Source organism: Jaculus jaculus, chromosome 14, assembly GCF_020740685.1.
Source record: "Jaculus jaculus isolate mJacJac1 chromosome 14, mJacJac1.mat.Y.cur, whole genome shotgun sequence".
Taxonomy (NCBI): Eukaryota; Metazoa; Chordata; class Mammalia; order Rodentia; family Dipodidae; genus Jaculus; species Jaculus jaculus.
The window spans coordinates 32,975,758-32,993,423 of record NC_059115.1 but is presented as its reverse complement, the minus strand read 5'-3'; the positions used below and the strand labels follow the sequence as shown (position 1 = coordinate 32,993,423).

General features: G+C 42.6%; 1 protein-coding gene and 1 long non-coding RNA gene across 5 annotated transcripts in view; one reads left to right on the top strand and one right to left on the bottom strand.

The window, feature by feature from the left end:
* The window catches only part of Thumpd3 (THUMP domain containing 3), a 25,745-nt gene extending 18,895 nt beyond the window's left edge, over positions 1-6,850 (top strand). For 3 of the 4 annotated variants that reach the window (XM_045133275.1, XM_045133276.1, XM_045133273.1), the window contains exons 8-10: positions 4,744-4,854; positions 5,842-5,965; positions 6,067-6,850. In XM_045133275.1, the coding sequence (XP_044989210.1) occupies positions 4,744-4,854; positions 5,842-5,965; positions 6,067-6,237 (406 nt within the window). In that variant the 3' untranslated portion in view covers positions 6,238-6,850. The remainder of the gene's footprint in view (positions 1-4,743; positions 4,855-5,841; positions 5,966-6,066) is intronic. The other variant, XM_045133277.1, reaches the window with a different exon arrangement.
* Positions 6,699-17,666, bottom strand: LOC123454582. Its single transcript, XR_006633424.1, has 4 exons — positions 17,536-17,666; positions 9,982-10,017; positions 8,197-9,166; positions 6,699-7,351 (listed from the first exon to the last, which is right to left on the bottom strand). It is a non-coding gene; the product is annotated as an uncharacterized LOC123454582 (long non-coding RNA).

Sequence of the window (17,666 nt, the reverse complement as noted above, 5' to 3'; positions counted from 1 at the left end):
CGTGCGCCCCCTTGTGCATCTGGCTAACGTGGGACCTGGGGAACCGAGCCTCGAACCGGGATCCTTAGGCTTCACAGGCAAGCGCTTAACTGCTAAGCCATCTCTCCAGCCCAAGAAGGGTAAATTTTTAATTTAAAAGATACTAGCACATCTTTTGGAATAATCACTTTTGAAGCTGGGTATGTTGGTATACATCTTTAATCCCATCACTTAGGAGACAGGTAGGAAGATCACTCTGAGTTTGAAACCACCCTGAGATTACATGATGAATTCCAAGTCAGTTTGGGCTAGAGAGAGACCCTACCCAGGGAAACAAATAGGATAATCACTTTTCATCGTTATAGTGCATTGTACACTATAACCAAAATGAACAGTACAACAACTTGCTAGGTATGGTGACATATACCTGTTGTCCTAACACCCAGGCTGATGAAGTAGAACAGTATAAAAACTATTTGAAAATAATGTGTAGTTACAAACATTTTCATTTAACTATGGTTTCTCTTATTGCGAGTAATTTTTTTCTTATTTTTTTTCTTCTTTTTCCAAAATAGTGGACTATGGAACAGATTAATTTTATTTAATTTTTGTTCCCTTGTTTTTTTTTTTTCTTTTGGTCTTTTGTGATTTTGTCTTTTTTTTTTTTTTTTTTCAGTGCTTAGGATCGAACCCAGGGCCTTGCACTTGCTAGGCAAGTGCTCATCTACAGAGCTAAATCCTCAACCCCTTATTTAATTTTACATATTTGGATTTTGAAAAACCCCTTTTATTTGTTTGAGAGAGAGAAAGAATGGGTGTGCCATGTCCTCCAGCCACTGTCAACAAACTCCAGAAGTAGGTACCTCTTTTTGCATCTGGTTTATGTGGGTCCTGGGGAATTGAGCCTGGGTCCTTTGGCTTTGCAGCACGTGCTTTAACTGCTAAGCCATCTTTCCAGCCCCATTTTGGGTTTTGTTTGTTTGGCTAGTTGGTTTTTTGAGGTAGGTAGGGTCTCACTCTGGCTCAGGCTGACCCGGAATTAAATATGTAGCCTCAGGGTGGCCTCGAACTCACAGTGATCCTCTTGCCTCTGCCTCCCAAGTGCTGGGATTAAAGGAGTGCACCATCATTCCTGGCTTCCATTTTGGGTCGTATACCTAGAACTTACTGTGTAGCCCAGCTGGACTCCAGCTCAAGCGGTTACCCTGCCTCAACTTCACACATGAGATTCTCAACATAAGCCAAGCCTGGCTGTTCACTTTCAGTTACGAGTGGATATGTTTTAGTTCCACAAATTTTAAAATTATTTTTACCATTTATTTTTCATGATTACCTGATTACCACGTGATTACATCATGTGGAAACACTAGTTTGTTTAGCTTTTTCTGTTTGGCACCTAAAAGAATCTAAGTTGAAAGAGATCTGAAAACCAACCCCATAATTTCTACATGTCTTATGGAAGATCCTAACCATTGGCCCACTACCTTGTCTTCTAATCACTTTGCATCTGAAGACTGTTCATTTTTTTTTTTTTCCTTCTACGGCTGAGAACTAGTTATCTTTTAGTGAACTGAATCTTTCCCTGTATCTCACAGATTTGTATGGCAGTACACCAATAACCTCAGCATTTACAGGGCTGAGATAGGAGGATCTTGGGTTCAAAACCAGCCTTCCTCTCCTCCCCACCCCCATGTGCCAAAAATAAATCTTTATGTCACAGGATGATTAAGATCAGGTATCTGAAAAACTACAATCTCTGTCCCCTCTCCCTGCCCACACACAACTCCTTTCATCTGTAAGTAAAATGTTCCAAGGCCCTTTAGCCATATGCTCTCTTGTTTGGGGCTTAAATTTATTTTTCACCATTGTTTTTTGTTTTGTTTTTCAAGGTATGGTCTTACTCTAGCCAAGGCTGATCTGGATTCACTATGTAGTCTCAGGCTGGCCTTGAACTCATGTTGATCCACCTTCCTATGCCTCCAGAGTGTTGGGATTAAAGGTATGCACCACCATGCCCAGCTTCACATTATTATTTAATATCTTTTGTTTCTTGGTTTTTTTTGTTGTTGTTGTTTGTTTTTTTGAGGTAGGGTCTCACACTCTATCTCAGGCTGATCTGGATCTCATTCTACAGTTTCAGGGTGGCCTTTAACTCATGGCAATCCTCCTACCTCTGACTCCCAAGTGCTGTGATTAAAGGTATGTGCCACCATGCCCCACTTTTTAAAAATATTTTTATTCAAGAGAGAGAATGGGTGCACCACGGCCTCTAGTCAGTGCAAACCAACTCCAGATACATGTGCCCTGATATTGGGGAATTAAACCTGGGTCATTAGGCTCCACAGGCCAATGCCTTAACCAGTAAGCCATCTCTCCAAAATCAAAGGGCCATCATTTTTGTCTTCTGTTGAGGACCCCCTTCCTAATCCATAAACCTTTGACATCCATGGCTTGGAAGCCTTTAGCCTCTGGAAAAATTTGTCCATCCCGTTTTTTTTTTTGTTTTTTTTTAAAGAAAAACATTTGCATGTGTGTATGGATTCATTAGGGTATCTGCCACTGCAAGCAAATGCCTGTCCAGCTTTATGTTGGTGGCTGGGGATTGAGCCCAGTGCCAGCAGGTTTTGCAAGCAAGAACCTTTAACTGCTGAGACAGCTCCCCAGGCCCTCTATTCTTTTGAAATATATGTTATGGTATTTTAATTAAGCCTTAGCTTACTAAATTTCATTTGATGACACCGTCTGCATCAGGGTTTCATCATTCTTTGAAATTTCTGCTACCTTTAGGGAAAATTGGTTGCAATATGGCTTTTACAGTTTTTGTTGTTGGATTTTACTTTGTTTTGTTTTTCTGGTGTTGAGGACCCACCCAGGGTCTTGAGCTTGCTTGGCAAAGGCTCTTCCACTGAGCTAAATTCCCAACCCCTTGTTCCCAGTTAGGTTACCAGAGGCATCATCAGAAGCCTGCTTCTCTGGTCTTTTTGGTGTCCTTCATTCTCTTATAAAGCTACAGGAGTGGGTAGTAGTTAGCATATTACTTGGTCTCACAGACCATTCCACATTTTGCATGAAATCATTGTCTCTACCATAGCCCTTAGGACGTTCAAAGACAGCTATTAAAAAGTATGCTCACTTTAAATACTTAATCCTTCTACATGTTATGTCTTCTAATTGATTATCCCCTTGTTTTTCCATTCTTGATAGGCTCACTAGTGCTTTGTTCTTTTGTATGCTATACTTTGGTTTTATGCTTGATGCTTTTTTGAAATAAAATGTTCTTATTTATAAGGGAGAGAATGGGCTGCCATGGCCTTTAGCCACACAAACTCCAGACTCATGGCATCATGTGCATCTGGCTTTATATGGATTCCTGGACCCTTAGGCTTCACAGGCAAGCACATTAACTGCTAAGCCATCTATCTAGTCCTTGATGCATCTTTTTTTTTCCCCCCGAAGTAGGGTTTCACTCTAGCCCAGGCTGACCTGGAACTCACTATGAAGTCTTGGGGTGGCCTCAAACTCACGGCGATCCTGCTACCTCTGCCTCCCAAGTGCTGGGATAAAGGTGTGCGCCACCACTCCCGGCTTGATGCATTTTTTTAATATCTACTTTACATGGAAAATTTTTTTAAATTTATTAATTTATTTGACAGAGAACGAAGGGAGAATGAATGGGCGCACCACAACCTTCAACCACTGCAAATGAAATCCAGACACATATGCTCCCTTGTGCATCCGGCTAACATGGGTCCTGGGAAATCGAACCTGGGTCCTTTGGCTTTGCAGGCAAATGACTTAACTGCTAAGCCAGCCCCTACATGGAGATTTTTAAACTTTTTTTTTTTTGGTTTTTCAAGGTAGGGTCTCACTCTGGTCCAGGCTGACCTGAAGTTAACTCTGTCATCTCAGGGTGGCCTTGAACTCATGGCAATCCTCCTACCTTTGCCTCCCAAGTGCTGGGATTAAAGGCATGCACCACCATGCCCAGCTTAAACTTATTTTCACCTCAAATAGTGTTTTGTTTTTTTTAAATATTTTTGCAGTGCTATAGGCAGTAGGAAAGTGACGTACCACTGAGCCACATCCTCAGTGCTTATGCTGTTTTAGTCTAAGACTGACCGTGTCTTACAGATTTTCTTTATAGTTGTGTTACTCTCCAAACCATTGGTTATATATTTAATCTAGTTATTTATGACAGTGCTTCTAAGTCTTTTGTTTTGTTTTAGTGCTGGTGATCAAAACCAGGGCCTTCCACATGTTATGCCAGCACTGAGCTTTATCCCCAGCCTGTAGCAGTGCTTTTGAATTTATGTGTACATGTGAATCAGCTGCTGATTCGGTCAGGTTAGCATGAGACCACAGTGTTTTCTGGAGTTTGTCTGCAGTGGCTGGAGGCCCTGGAATGCCCATTCTCTGTCTACTTGCATATTTATCTCCCTCCCTCTGTCTCAAATGAATCAATAAAGTAAAAAAGAGAGAATGAGTGTGCCAGGGCCTCCTGCCAATGTGAATGAATTCAAGATGCATGGACCCTTAGTGCATCTGCCTTTATGTGGGTACAGGAATTGAGCCTGGGCATCAGGCTTTGCAAGCAAGTGCCTATAGCTCTTGAGCATCTTTCCAACATCAGTTTCTAAATTTGTAGATTTTCTATTTTAGTTATGACCTTAGGCTTTCTTCCAGCAATTAAGATTTTGATTTGCTATAGGAATCTCAGTTCAGGAAAATAAAAAAGACTTGAAGCACTTTTCCTGTTTTCTGCAGCAAAACATCATGGGGCTTGCCTATTGATGCTGTTCAGTGGGATATCTGCAACCTACCATTGAGAACCGGTTCTGTAGATATTATTGTTACAGATATGCCATTTGGAAAAAGGTACAATTTATTTTGCTTCATTTCACCTGTTTTTAATAAGCCAGGAAAGAAAATTTAGTTCTTTTTAACAGATTTAATAGTTGCTTTTTTCTGAGTAACTTTTTTAAATGTTTCACCCACTTTATTTACTCTGAAGAAGTCAGGACTATTAACTACATTTTTGTCCAGTCCTAGGAGAAGAATCGTTTTTAATAGGATGTTATAGTTGTCAGTTTTTCGTTAATTCTGTTATGTTTGAGAGAGGCAGAGAGAATGGATGTGTCAAGAGTCTCTAGCCACTGAAAAATGAACTCCAAATGCATGCACCACTGAGGAAATTGAATCTGGGTCCATAGGCTTTGCAGGCAAGCATCTTAACTGCTAAGCCAACTCTCCTCCAGCCCTTTAATTTTAAACAACTTAACTCATACTTTATTTTGCTGATATAGCTCTGGATTGTTTGTGTATGTAGACACACCCCACAGGCATATTCCTTTCCTTTAGTCTCTTCCTAACTGCTGTTAGCAAGCCCCAGTGATTCTACCTTTCCCTCCTTAGTACTGGGGTTGACTAAGGTTACAGACCTGCATGGCCATGCTCGTTTTTTTTTTTTTTTTGGTTTTGGTTTTGGTTTTTTCAGGCTGATCTGGAATTCTCTATGTAGTCCAGGGTGGCCTCAAACTCAGGGAGGTCATCCTACCTCTGCCTCCCAAGAGTCCTGGGATTAAAGGTGTACATGCCATGCTCAGTTTTTAACTTGGGTTCTAGAGAATTGAACATGTCTATGGCCTCAAGGCCCTTATGTTTTAAGCATCAAAGGCTCATAAAAGCCACCTTTTTTTTTTCTTACATGGTCTTGAACTTCTGATCTTCCTGCCTCCAATTCCGTACAGGCACGCACTACCACACGTCGTTTCTAAAAACCAACTGTTTTCACCCCTCAAGTTTTGTTCTCATTGAATGTAGTTTTCTTTGCCTTCTGAAAAGTGACTGACTTTCCTTTTCTAGGATGGGCTCCAAGAAGAGAAACTGGAATCTTTATCCAGCATGTCTCCAGGAGATGAGCCGTGTCTGTAGACCAGGGACAGGCCGAGCTGTATTACTTACTCAGGACAAGAAATGCTTTACCAAGGTGCTATACATTAGCTCAAAATCTTTAGCAATTTTAGAAATGTTAAAGCTTCTTGGAAAAAATTGGCAGCTTAATGGCTCTTATGCTTTGTGTGTTCACAGGCATTGTCAAGAATGGGACATGTATGGCGAAAGGTTCACACTGTCTGGGTGAACATAGGGGGTCTTCATGCTGCAGTTTATCTTCTGAGACGTACACCTCAAGCTTTTGTTCATCCTTCAGAACAAGATGGAAAAGAACTCGGTAATGCAAAGAATGAAGATGACCAATAGTATTTAATTCTTAACACTGGAAATGTTAACACACAAAGAACTTGACTTAGGAAAAAAATAGAAAAGTCTTTTATTTAACCTGTATTCCAAGCGTATCAAGAGAATAGACCTTTCCCATGGAACTGTTTGAGGTACCTAGCTAGGCAGTTAACATTGCTTTAAAGATTATGCTCAGGACTAAGTGTTAGAACACTTTATTCAACAGCCTGTTTTCCAGTGTAGCAAATGGAGAGGACATAATCATAGACCATCTATTTTTGCCTTTGTAGCCTTGGATTTACTTAGTAGAAGTTCTTTACTTCAGCCTCCCCCACCCCTAAAAAAGGCATTATTACATTTTGTGAAACCCCAAGATGAAATCTTATAAAACCTGTAGGAAAGTTTATCATCTGTCTTAATAATATATACATGTTGTTTAGGTTAATATACAGACCTAAAAAGAAAAGAGGGCTAGGGCTTACTAAAAGGTTTGTAAACATACTTTATTAGTATAGGACATTTCTGTTTTATGAAAAGCAGAAACATTGATAGGTATGGGCAAATTAAAGGATTTCTTTTAGTACACAAAGTTGTTACTTTTCAAGGTGTCAAAAAGTAAACCTGGTCAATTTTCTCATTGTTGTTTTTTCTTTTTAATGGGGCTGCAATGGGGTACAAGATGGAGAAACTGATTCATCTCTGAATGAAAACAATTTGGAAGTTTTGTGTTGATACTTATTTTCTCTTAGACCATTATTCACATTTAGTTGTCTTTCCAATTCCACCAAGTCTGAGACAGTTCCATGGCAAAGGACTTAATTTCAGTATTCATTCTGTCCTTGTAAAATGGTTTCCTTGAAACAAACAGTAGTTGCCTTATGTGAACTTATTTTGAAGACTTTCATTCACCTTAGGTATTCAGTGATCGGTGTATTCATGCAGAATAAAAAAACGTACTTTTCTTAAAAAAATTCACTGGTTCGCTTTCTCTTAGAACAAGTCAGGGACTGAAGCATGCCCATTCTCTCTCGATTCACTCTAGCCCAGGCTGATCTGGAATTCACTGTGTAGTCTCATGGTGATTTCAAATTCATGGCAATTCTCCTACCTCTGCCTCCCAAGTGCACCACTACACCTGGCAAAAAAGAATTTTTTTTAAATCATTTGGAAGATATTTATAAAGGTTAACACCCTTAGCAGGCAGTTTACCACTATCAGAATGCATTATTTACTGATTGTACACAACTTCTCACCTGTGACAAAAGAAACTGTTAACTCAGGACTACTCACAAAGCCAGAAAGTACAAGGATTATGCCTGCTATATATTATACCATCTACCAAGTTCCTATTAATAGTAGCTATTTTCTAACAGAGTATAGCTGTCTTCAAATTAGATCAATTTTGTATGTCATTCACTTGATCCATTATTAAAAGCTGGAATAAAACCATGACCAGACTGATTTAAGATGTTGCAGATCTATTGTGAGCAATGTCACATTTTCCTCTCTGATGTGTTCTGCTAATAATCTGGTTACTAGAACAGTACCCACCATTCGGGAAAATGTCAACAGTTATTTAGGACATGCCATGATAGGACATACTTCAAAAGACTCTTTGAATACATTAGGACATGCAATTATTGCCAAGTTTTCCCAGGATTATTTTTGATTACCACCCTCCCCAAAGTAACAAGTCCAACCATGTTATTAGATCCATGGTATAAATATACAGTGAGTAATGAACTAGAGTGACCATCTGTAGGGAAACCTTTTTTTTTGTTTGTTTTTGTTTTTTTTCAAGGTAGGGTCTCACTCTGGTCCAGGCTGACCTGGAATTAACTCTGTCATCTCAGGGTGGCCTTGAACTCATGGCAATCCTCCTACCTCTGCCTCCCAAGTGCTGGGATTAAAGGCGTGAGCCACCACGCCCGGCTGGGAAATCTTTTATTCTACCATTCATAAGAACTCCTAATTCTTTACCTGCCAGATACTCGGCACTGTAAATTATGTTTTTTGTATTTATTATGTGTTTCTCCAACCAATGTAAGCCGAGGATAACCTTCAACTTCTGATCCTCCTGTCTTCACTTTCCAAGTGTAGGGATAACATACATGTACCACCATGCCTGGTTTATTGCATACTGAGAATCAAATTCAGGGCTTCATGAAGTTAGGCAAACACTTTATCAACTGAGAGATATATACATTCATTCCAAGTTTATTTTATAGAACATTAATACATCTGCATTTACAGTTCTTAATAACATTGGAAACAACAATGACCCAACATAGGTGGCACCAGTGTACTCTTCAAATTCATTTGTTGCAGAAGATGTGCTAGCAAGACTCTCTCTAAAGCCAAATGAAAGACATCTTTAATACATCTTATAATTTGCTGAATTATTCCCAGTCTTTATTTGACAAAAAGAGGCAGATAGAGAAAACTGGCACACCAGAGCCTCTAGTCACTAATAATGAACTCCAGATATATGTGCCAGCTTGTGCATCTGGCTTTATGTGGGTACTGGGGAACTGAACTTGGGTCCTTTGGTTTTGCAGACAAGCACTAAGCCATCTCTCCAGCTCCAATAAATATTTACCCTTGGGCACAAAACAAGCTACTGGATTTAAAAATAAGCATTTCATGACATTGAGGCTGCATAAATTATTTAAGACATAAGCTAAAATGGGACTTGATTTATAAACAGAAATATTCATGCCTAAACCTACCAGGCACCTGGGAAAATCCAAAACTATACATATAACACCATTTATTAACATTAGTAACACTTGTCATCACAGAACATCACATAGGTATTGCATTCCAGAGAATGAAAAACGTATCATGTTGTGTCATGAAAATTAGTTTTGACTTCGAAGACCTCCTTGCACTTAGGCAGCCAGTTTACAACCATGAACAAGCAAGCACTGTCCTGCCCTCAAGGAGCAACCTAAGGAAGGAGGAAGAAACGAGTAGTTACCTTGTGCAATTCTAGGAGTCAACATCCAAGTAGGAGACCCAATGTAGTGTAGGAGTGAGGATAATAAGAAAGGATTTCTTGAGAAGTGGTATTTGAGACCATTCTCCTTAGTGATTAACATTCATACAATTATTGAATTAATTTCCTTGAACCCTCTGTCAATCTGGTAACTTCATATCTGGATTCCTTGAAATCTCCTTCTAGCAGTCTCTGCTTTCAAATTTCTGTGTTCCTGCCACCAACCTGTATCCTATAGCCAGATTCAATTTCCTAAAAGAATGCTTCTATCCAAGCAAGGTTAGCCAGTTAGTAATATCAAGTGTCAAGCCAATTCCTATACCTGACCCTCAATTTGCCACCATTTCTCTTTCTCCCTCCCGTGTGTGTGTGTGTGTGTGTGTGTGTGTGTGTGTGTAGGTCAGAGTCATCGTCTTTCCACATCATTTGAGGCAGATCACTTTGTACTTTGCTATGCTCACTGCAAGCTTCCAGGAACTTCTCTCTGTCTCCTCCCAGTGCTGGGGTTTCAACCTGCCATGACTACTGGCTTTCTACATGAAGACTAGGGATCAAATGAACCTGGGTACTCAGTATTTAGCAGTATATGCTTTATCCACTGAGACATCTTCCCAGCAAAGCTTTAGTTTCCTACTCTGTAAAATGGGGTTTTATACATAAAGGCCACACTAAATAAAATGGCAAGAAATTTACAGTTATGCATGGAAGGGCACACATACTCCTAGCACTTAGGAAGCACAGGCAGGGCTAGGTGTGGTGGCACATACCTTTAATTTCAGGTCAGCCTGGGCAACAGTGAGACCCTACTTCAAAAAAAAAAATAAAATAAAAATTATAATAACTTTAAAAGCAGAGACAGGGATGATTGGGAATTTCAAGCCAGCCTGGCTACACAGAACCTTCCAAGACCAGTTTCAGATATATAAGACTGACTCAAACCATCTCCCCTTCCAATTTACCCAACTACTTTATACACAAAAGACAATGCAAATGGCTATATTTCCATTAGTTTTTGGCTTTGTCTATGGTGTGTTCTAACCCCTCCCATTCTCTGCTCCATTATTTGCTATAGTAAGCAACATCACAAGGTATGAAATCTTTTTTAAAAATATTATTAATTTGCAAGAAAATGAGAATGGATACACTCTAGCCACGGCAAACAAACTACAGATGCATATACCACCACCCTGTGCATCTGTCTTCACGTGGGTACTGGGGAATCAAACTCAGGTCATTAGACATTGCAGGCAAGTGCCTTAACCACTAAAACATCTCTCCAGTCCAAATTATGGGATCTTGATGAAAGGTTAACAAGAAGCTTCACTGAATCTGGCCAACTGAAAGGAGGTGGGATCAACTAAGCAACCAAATAACCAATTCAATGAAGATGATCTGAAAATCTGTTGCCTGTGCCAGCAAGATCCAATCTACATTTCTTTGTTCAAACCAAAACCTAAAAAACAAAGGGCAACAAGAATCAGGACAAAATAGGGGCCAATGACCTTGAAAAAGCTGTAAGATTTAGTAACCATGACCCTGGGATAATATTAGATAAGCAGAAATAATTCAGGTTCAAGCCTACATCCAAATTCCATGCTAACAGTACCCTAATCAGTTTCTTACATGTCAAGAATGGGGAGTCACTGTTGGAAATGAAGACCTCTACCATTGATCAAAACACTCAAGAGGGCTGGAGAGATGGCTTAGCAGTTAAGGTGCTTGCCTGTGAAACCTACGGACCCAGGTTTGACTCCCTAGAATCCATGTAAGCCAGATGTAAAAGGTCACATATGTGCACAAGGTGGCACACACCTTAAGTTTGACTGCAGTCAGACCATGGTATTCCAAATTTCTCTATCATTAAAAAGGGCTGGAGAGATGCCTTAACAGTTAAGACACTTGCCTGCAATGCCTAATGACCTGGTTTGATTCCCCAGTACCCATGTGAAGCCAGATGCACAGGGTGCCACATGTTTGTTTGCAGTGGCTGGAGGCTCTGGTGCTCTCATTTTCTCTATCTGCCTCTCTCAAATATTTTTAAAAAGAGGCTATCTCAAGAAGGCAGTTCACCTCTGCAGTGGGGTACATAGCATCTCTAAGTTGAGGTGGCTAACACACAAGGTAGGCTGTCCCCTTGGTCTTTTATCCCTAAAACAAAGCCAGTGAGGGGTGGGGAATCTGCCCCTTTACCTAGATTTCCTGTGTGCACAAGGTCTAATTAATGTATGAGGTAAAGGCTCAATAGTCCTTTGGGGCTGGTGCATAGGACCCTTTACATCTGGGAAGAGCAGTGACAATGTCCTTCAGACTCATTGCCCCAAGCCTTATTATCCTGGAAGAGGGCCATCACACAGTACATGCCCTTGGTGTCAGAGGACCATCCCAACTGGAATGGAACAACTTGAGCCTCTGGTCTCAGTCACAAAAACATAAGTCACCTTTAGCTGGGTGTGGTGGTGCATCCCTTTAATACAGCACTCAGAAAGGCAGAGAATAAGACAGTTGCTGTGAGTTCAAGGTCAGCCTGGGCTAGAATGGGATCTTACTTGGAAGAAGGAAAAAAACGTTTGTTTTTTGTTTGTTTGTTTTTTGTTTTTGAGGTAGGGTCTCATTCTAGCCCAGGCTGACCTAGAATTCACTCTGTATTCTCAGGGTGGCCTCAAACTCACAGCAATCCTACCTCTGCCTCCTAAGTGCTGGGATTAAAGGCGTGCACCACCACATCCAGCTAAAGCATTTTTAAATTGAGAACAGAATATCTGATCATTTCCAGCCAGGCCTTTGTGTGCCCCACATCCCATTTCTATAGTTTGTCTTTAATTCTTAGATTTTTAACTACTTGAACTTGGGAAGGGTTATTAGGGAGAGGTCTCTCCATTAAGTTTCCTTGGTAGGCTTTGAATGAGGGGAGTGCCTAGGTTATGCATTAGGGAATCTGTTAATAATACATTGATACCTAGATCATTGCCTGACAACTGAGAGTATGTCATAATTTAAGGTCTATCAATAACTAAAGGGATTGTACTGTAGATAATGACAGTATGGGGATGGGGTGCATCAGGAAATCTGGATAGTTTTAAGTTTTTATTTATTTATTTTAAAAAACTATTTGAGAAAAAGAGAGGGCATGCCAGAAGAGCCATAGCAAACGAACTCCAGACACATGTGTTACCTTATGCAGCTGGTTTACATGGGTCCTGAGGAATCAAACCTGGGTCCTCTGGTTTTGCAGGCAAATGCCTTAAAAGCTAAGCCATATCTCCAACCTGAAATCTGGATTTTAATAAGCAAATACTTATTTATTTTGGTTTTTTGAGGTATGGTCTAACTCTAGCCCAGGATGACCTGGAATTCATTATATAGTCTCAGGCTGGCCTTGAACTCACAGTGAAATCCCTCCCTCTGCTGGGATTAAAAGTGTGCACCATCATGCCCAGATTGTAGGTAATTCTTTGTTTTGAGATGTTTGGCTAGGGTGTATATCCCTATACAGCATAAATATGTATAACTGCATCACTGATGGCCTGGGGTAGCCAATGGCTTCCTTGATGGAGGTGGGTAAGATGTCCCTCAGAGGCTGTATAGCATGTCTCTTCCATCTTTCCATGTTGACTTAGGGCTCCTATTTTCCTTAGCTGTTGCTTCCTCTATTTGGGTAAAGACAGGAATAGTACCTTGTCACTGTGACACTTGCTTTGGGTTCTTACCCACACTGTTGAGATATTCCTAACTCCAAGTTATTCCAACATGAGGATGCCACTGGCCCGGTGCTTAGGAGCTACCACAATAAAGCCATGACACATGTCTACACAAAGGAGGTTCCCCCACTGCTCTCCAGGTGGGTTATAAAATCCCAGATGGGCCCCCAACTTGTTGGAAATGAAGACTCCTGGTGTTGAACAAAGGCCCACAACAGACAAGTATATCTCAACAAGGCAATTTACTTCTGCAGAAGGGTGCACACTCAGGTAGGCAGTCTACTCAGCCTTTTTATCCCTAACAAAAGTAAGGATCAAACCCCTTACCTCATTACCTGAGATTCAAAATCTAATTCCCTACTGGATAAAAGAAAATGACACAAAGCTGGCAAGAATAAGGAAGTTAAGAGTTCCTTTGAGTCAATTCTGAAAACTTAAGTATTCTACAATTTATACTAATGGCCTGAAACAAGCCACTCTTAGCCTTGTGACATTAATCATATTCTAGACCAACAGTTGCACACCATAATCATGCAAGCCCCCATTCATAGACACAGGGAAAAACATCTAATTCAGATTTTGAAAATTAAACTTTATATGAACAATTCCACAGAAGTCAAGCACAGATTACTGCAATGGCTAGACAGGAAGCCCCAGGCAGAGCTTCAGTGGACTGATATATTCAGAAACCAGTAGGTATCAATTTCCTCCATGAAGACCCTTAATATTCCTAGGTCAAACATAACCAATATTCTATGCTTTGTGGACTTATCTTTAAAAAGTCCATTTCTCAAGGAAAAAAAAAATTCATAAAACCACTTGGGAGGCTGAGGTAGGAGGATCTGTTGGGTTCTAGACCAGACTTGGCTAGAGCAAACAAACAAAAAAAACCCTCCTGGGTGTGACGGTAGACATCTTCAATCTCAGCACTCGAGAGGCTCAATGAGTTTGAGGCCACCCTGAGACTACAGAGTGAATTCCAAGTCAGCCTGGGCTCCAGCAAGTCCCTACCACAAAATAAACAAACAAAACATAGCCTGCCCAGGCCAAACGAAAACTTGTAGGGCTAAGTATTAGTCTCATTCATCATTTAACTTCAATGACATTTGATAATGAACTTCCCATTATGATTCAGTGAAATCTCAGCTAACTTTTGGAATCCAAGCTAATGGACACTTGCTTTCTCAACACAGCATTCATTGTGACAGATTGATTATTCGGTAACAGTCTGATCAATTTAGGTATTAGCTAAGAGTAGTTAAAAAAAAAAAAAAAACAGGGTGGAAAGATGGCTTAGCAGTTAAGGTGCTTGCCTGCAAAGCTGAAGGACCCACGTTAAGGCACATACACAAAGTAAACTGAAGTTTGTTTCCAGTGGCTAGAAGCCTGATGCAACCATTCTCTCAAGTAAAAATAAAATTTTTAGAAAAGGGCTGGAGAAATGGCTCAGTGTTTACAAAAGCACTTGCTTAAAAGCAGTTCTTTATTTCCTTAAGTGTAAAATTCTCAATGTCCACATTAAACATTTTTTTAAATTTTTATTTATTTGAGAGTGACAGACACAGAGTGAAAGACAGACAGAGGGAGAGAGAGAATGGGCGCACCAGGGCTTCCAGCCTCTGCAAATGAACTCCAGACGTGTGCGCCCCCTTGTGCATCTGGCTAACGTGGGACCTGGGGAACCGAGCCTCGAACCGGGGTCCTTAGACTTCACAGGCAAGCGCTTAACCACTAAGCCATCTCTCCAGCCCCATATTAAACATTTTAAAACCTACATGATTTTGCAGCTGCAGCTACCCTGTGCTCACAGTGGCAATTTAAATTAAATTTTAGATCCACAGCCACATTTTCAGTGAAGAGGTATGTGTTTATTGGCTAACACTGAAATAGCACAAATGCAGGATACTTCACAGCAGAACATTTTAACAGTACTCTTCCAAATTACAACGAAGTATACAAATGTTTAAGACCAATAAAGTACCAAGCTTTATAAGACATTTACATTTTGCTTACTCCATTTTACTTGGGTTTGGCTATAAGTTAAGCAATATAACTGGAGCTTAACACAACAAGACTCAACAAGACTGTCCTCAAAAAGCCCATCATAAATCTATTTAAACTAGCAATGAGAAGTACTGTGGTTTAAGCAACTAATTATTAAGGGGGTCCACCAAAAAACTTCTAACTTTTTACTCTGTTGCCCAGACTGGCCTCAAATTCATAGCCATCCTTTCTCAGGGTGCCAAGTACACCACCATGTCAGGATGACTGCTAACTTTTTAACAGAGAAATCTGGCAAATAGGTGATAGAAGTCAAGTTCATAGGGGAGATAGCATATGAATCTCTTAAAGTCTGCATTCCAGAAGGAACCATCTTACACATAGGTATACAATGACACCATGACTTGGGTAAGCAGTAATCAATTCCACTGTGCCTTGGGAAGTAGTGCATATGTGTTAGGAAAATGAAAAAGTTCAATTAGCTTGCTAGGGTCCTTGTACATCCCACTCATGCAGTAAGGAGCCAGTAAGTTTTGTGATTTCAAGCTGTAGTTTAACTTTATGACACCTGGGAACATGTACAGTACCTCCAAGATATAATGAGGCAGACACCTTTGTTTGGAGGCTATTTGAATTAAGAAACACCTGCTTACTAATTGATGAGAATGAAGGGATAAGTTGAAAGGCATTTAGGAATGAAAAGATGTTGCTGAACCTAAGGTTCAAAATTCTCTGGACTGCGAGTAGCCCCAAGGAAGAACTTCAGCTGAGGGGAGGAAAAAAGTAAAATGGAAATCAAACCCAGTAGTCATTGAAAAAGGAGGGTGGGCGGGGGAAGAGTATAGAAAGATGGCTTAGCTGTAAAGGTTCTTGCAGCAAAGCCAAAGGACTCAGGTTCGCTCCTCCAGGACCAACATAAGCCAGATGCACAAGGTGGCACATGCGTCTGGAAGCCCTGGCGTGCCATTTCTGCCTCTTTCTCGAATAAATAAAAGTATTTTTTAAAGAAACACTGCAAGGTAAAAGTGAGCACAGTTCCTCAGTCACTCTGGCTTCAAGACTCATCAACGCCTCTGAAGATCAGGAGAAAGTGTCTACGTTTGGGCAATGGATGAGCCAGCATACCAAACGAAAATGAGACCCAGGCATTATTAGGTGCGTTAAAATGCCTGTAGTAGTAGGTATGCAAAGGGGGAAGGCACGCAGCACCGAGCTCTGAAGGAAAGGCTGATTTTATTATACTCTAATTTGCGATGTTCACTTTGGTGGTGTAGCAAGGGTCTCAAGGGAAGAAAGCACAAAGCCAGGATGACTATCCGTTTTAGACTACCTCCACGAAAAAGAAAATCAAGAACTAATCATAAGTGGCAATAACCTGTAGTCTTAATGCACAAAGCCAACCCCACGGAATGCCTAGGCTCTATTTCACTCCTTCATCCCTATAATTAACTCCTGACACACTCAAATTCTACACCTGCTCAATTCCCCGGCGGGACAACGCCCACAAACCAGGTCAGCCGCAAGAATCCCGCTCACAATCCAGAACGGACTAGCTTGGGAGTTAACCACAGAACACGAGGGAGGAGAGGGCAGGGATTCCTCTGGGCCCACGGCGGTCCAGAGAAGACTGGAGGTTAGCAGAGCCTCCCCTCACCGGCCGCCAAGGGTGCGGCCTTGCCCCGCCTACTCCAGCGCAGTGCACGCAGGCAGGCAGTTCGCGAGGGCCGACCGACCCTCGCTCTTTTCCTGCACTCCCACGGGCGCGCCGAGCCGGTCGGGCTTGTCTCGTCCCTCGCGCGGTGGGCGCTCTGGGCGGGGCCGTGGTAACCACCACCCTACCGCTCCGGCCGACGGCCCGCCCCCGCCTCCAGCGCGTGCTTCCTGCCACGTTGCGCTGAGGCGCGGGGCCAGACTCTGCATCGCCGGGCCTCGGGGAGGGCCAGCCCCACGACCGCCTCCCGCCCCAACCCGCTGCGCTCACCGGGACGCGGGCCAATTGCAAGGGCAGCGTCCCTAGGCCTCAGAGCCAATCAGATGACGCGGCCGGGCAGCGGCGGGTAAGCCCACTCCTCCCAGGCCGGCGAGGGTGCGCCGCCGCCCTGCCCCAGCCACTTTCACTGACCCTCCCCCGTCCTGCCCCGCCCCGCCCCGCGGGAGGGAGGCTGACCGCGCCCGCTCGCCCAGCTCGCCCCAACCCACCTACCTACCAGCCCCACCCAGCAGGCACCGCGAGAGTCGCCCGGCGGCTGCGCACTGCAGGGCCACTCATCTGACAGGCGCTTTACTCCAACCAAAACACTCCATTTGTGTTTTCACACTCGGCGGGAGGAGAGAAGGCCAATCAACGATGAGAGGCGAACCGGAAGCTCTCTTCCCTCAGCGGGAGCAATGGCTCCCCTCCTTTTCGAACCCTTTCCGCTCCCTTCTCCCTCCCCCTCTAGTTGCCGCAGGGCGGGCCGAACTCCCTTCTACCCGACCCCGGCTTCCCTCCCAGCGTACCAAACGTTCTAGGCTGACATCCCTCAGAAAGCCACCCTCCCCGCCTACAGTCGGCCCACGCGGGCCGAACACCCCCGCAGCCCTCCCGACCGCCCGCCCGCCACCACGGTCCCACTCCCCTACCTAGCCGAGGCTCTCTGAGGAGCCGGAGCTCCAGAGCACAGCCTCTTCTTTAGGAGGCCCCGGCACCCTCCGCTGATTGGCGGCGAGTTGGCCAATGGATGCCGGACGGTGGGCGGAGAGGCCAATGGCGC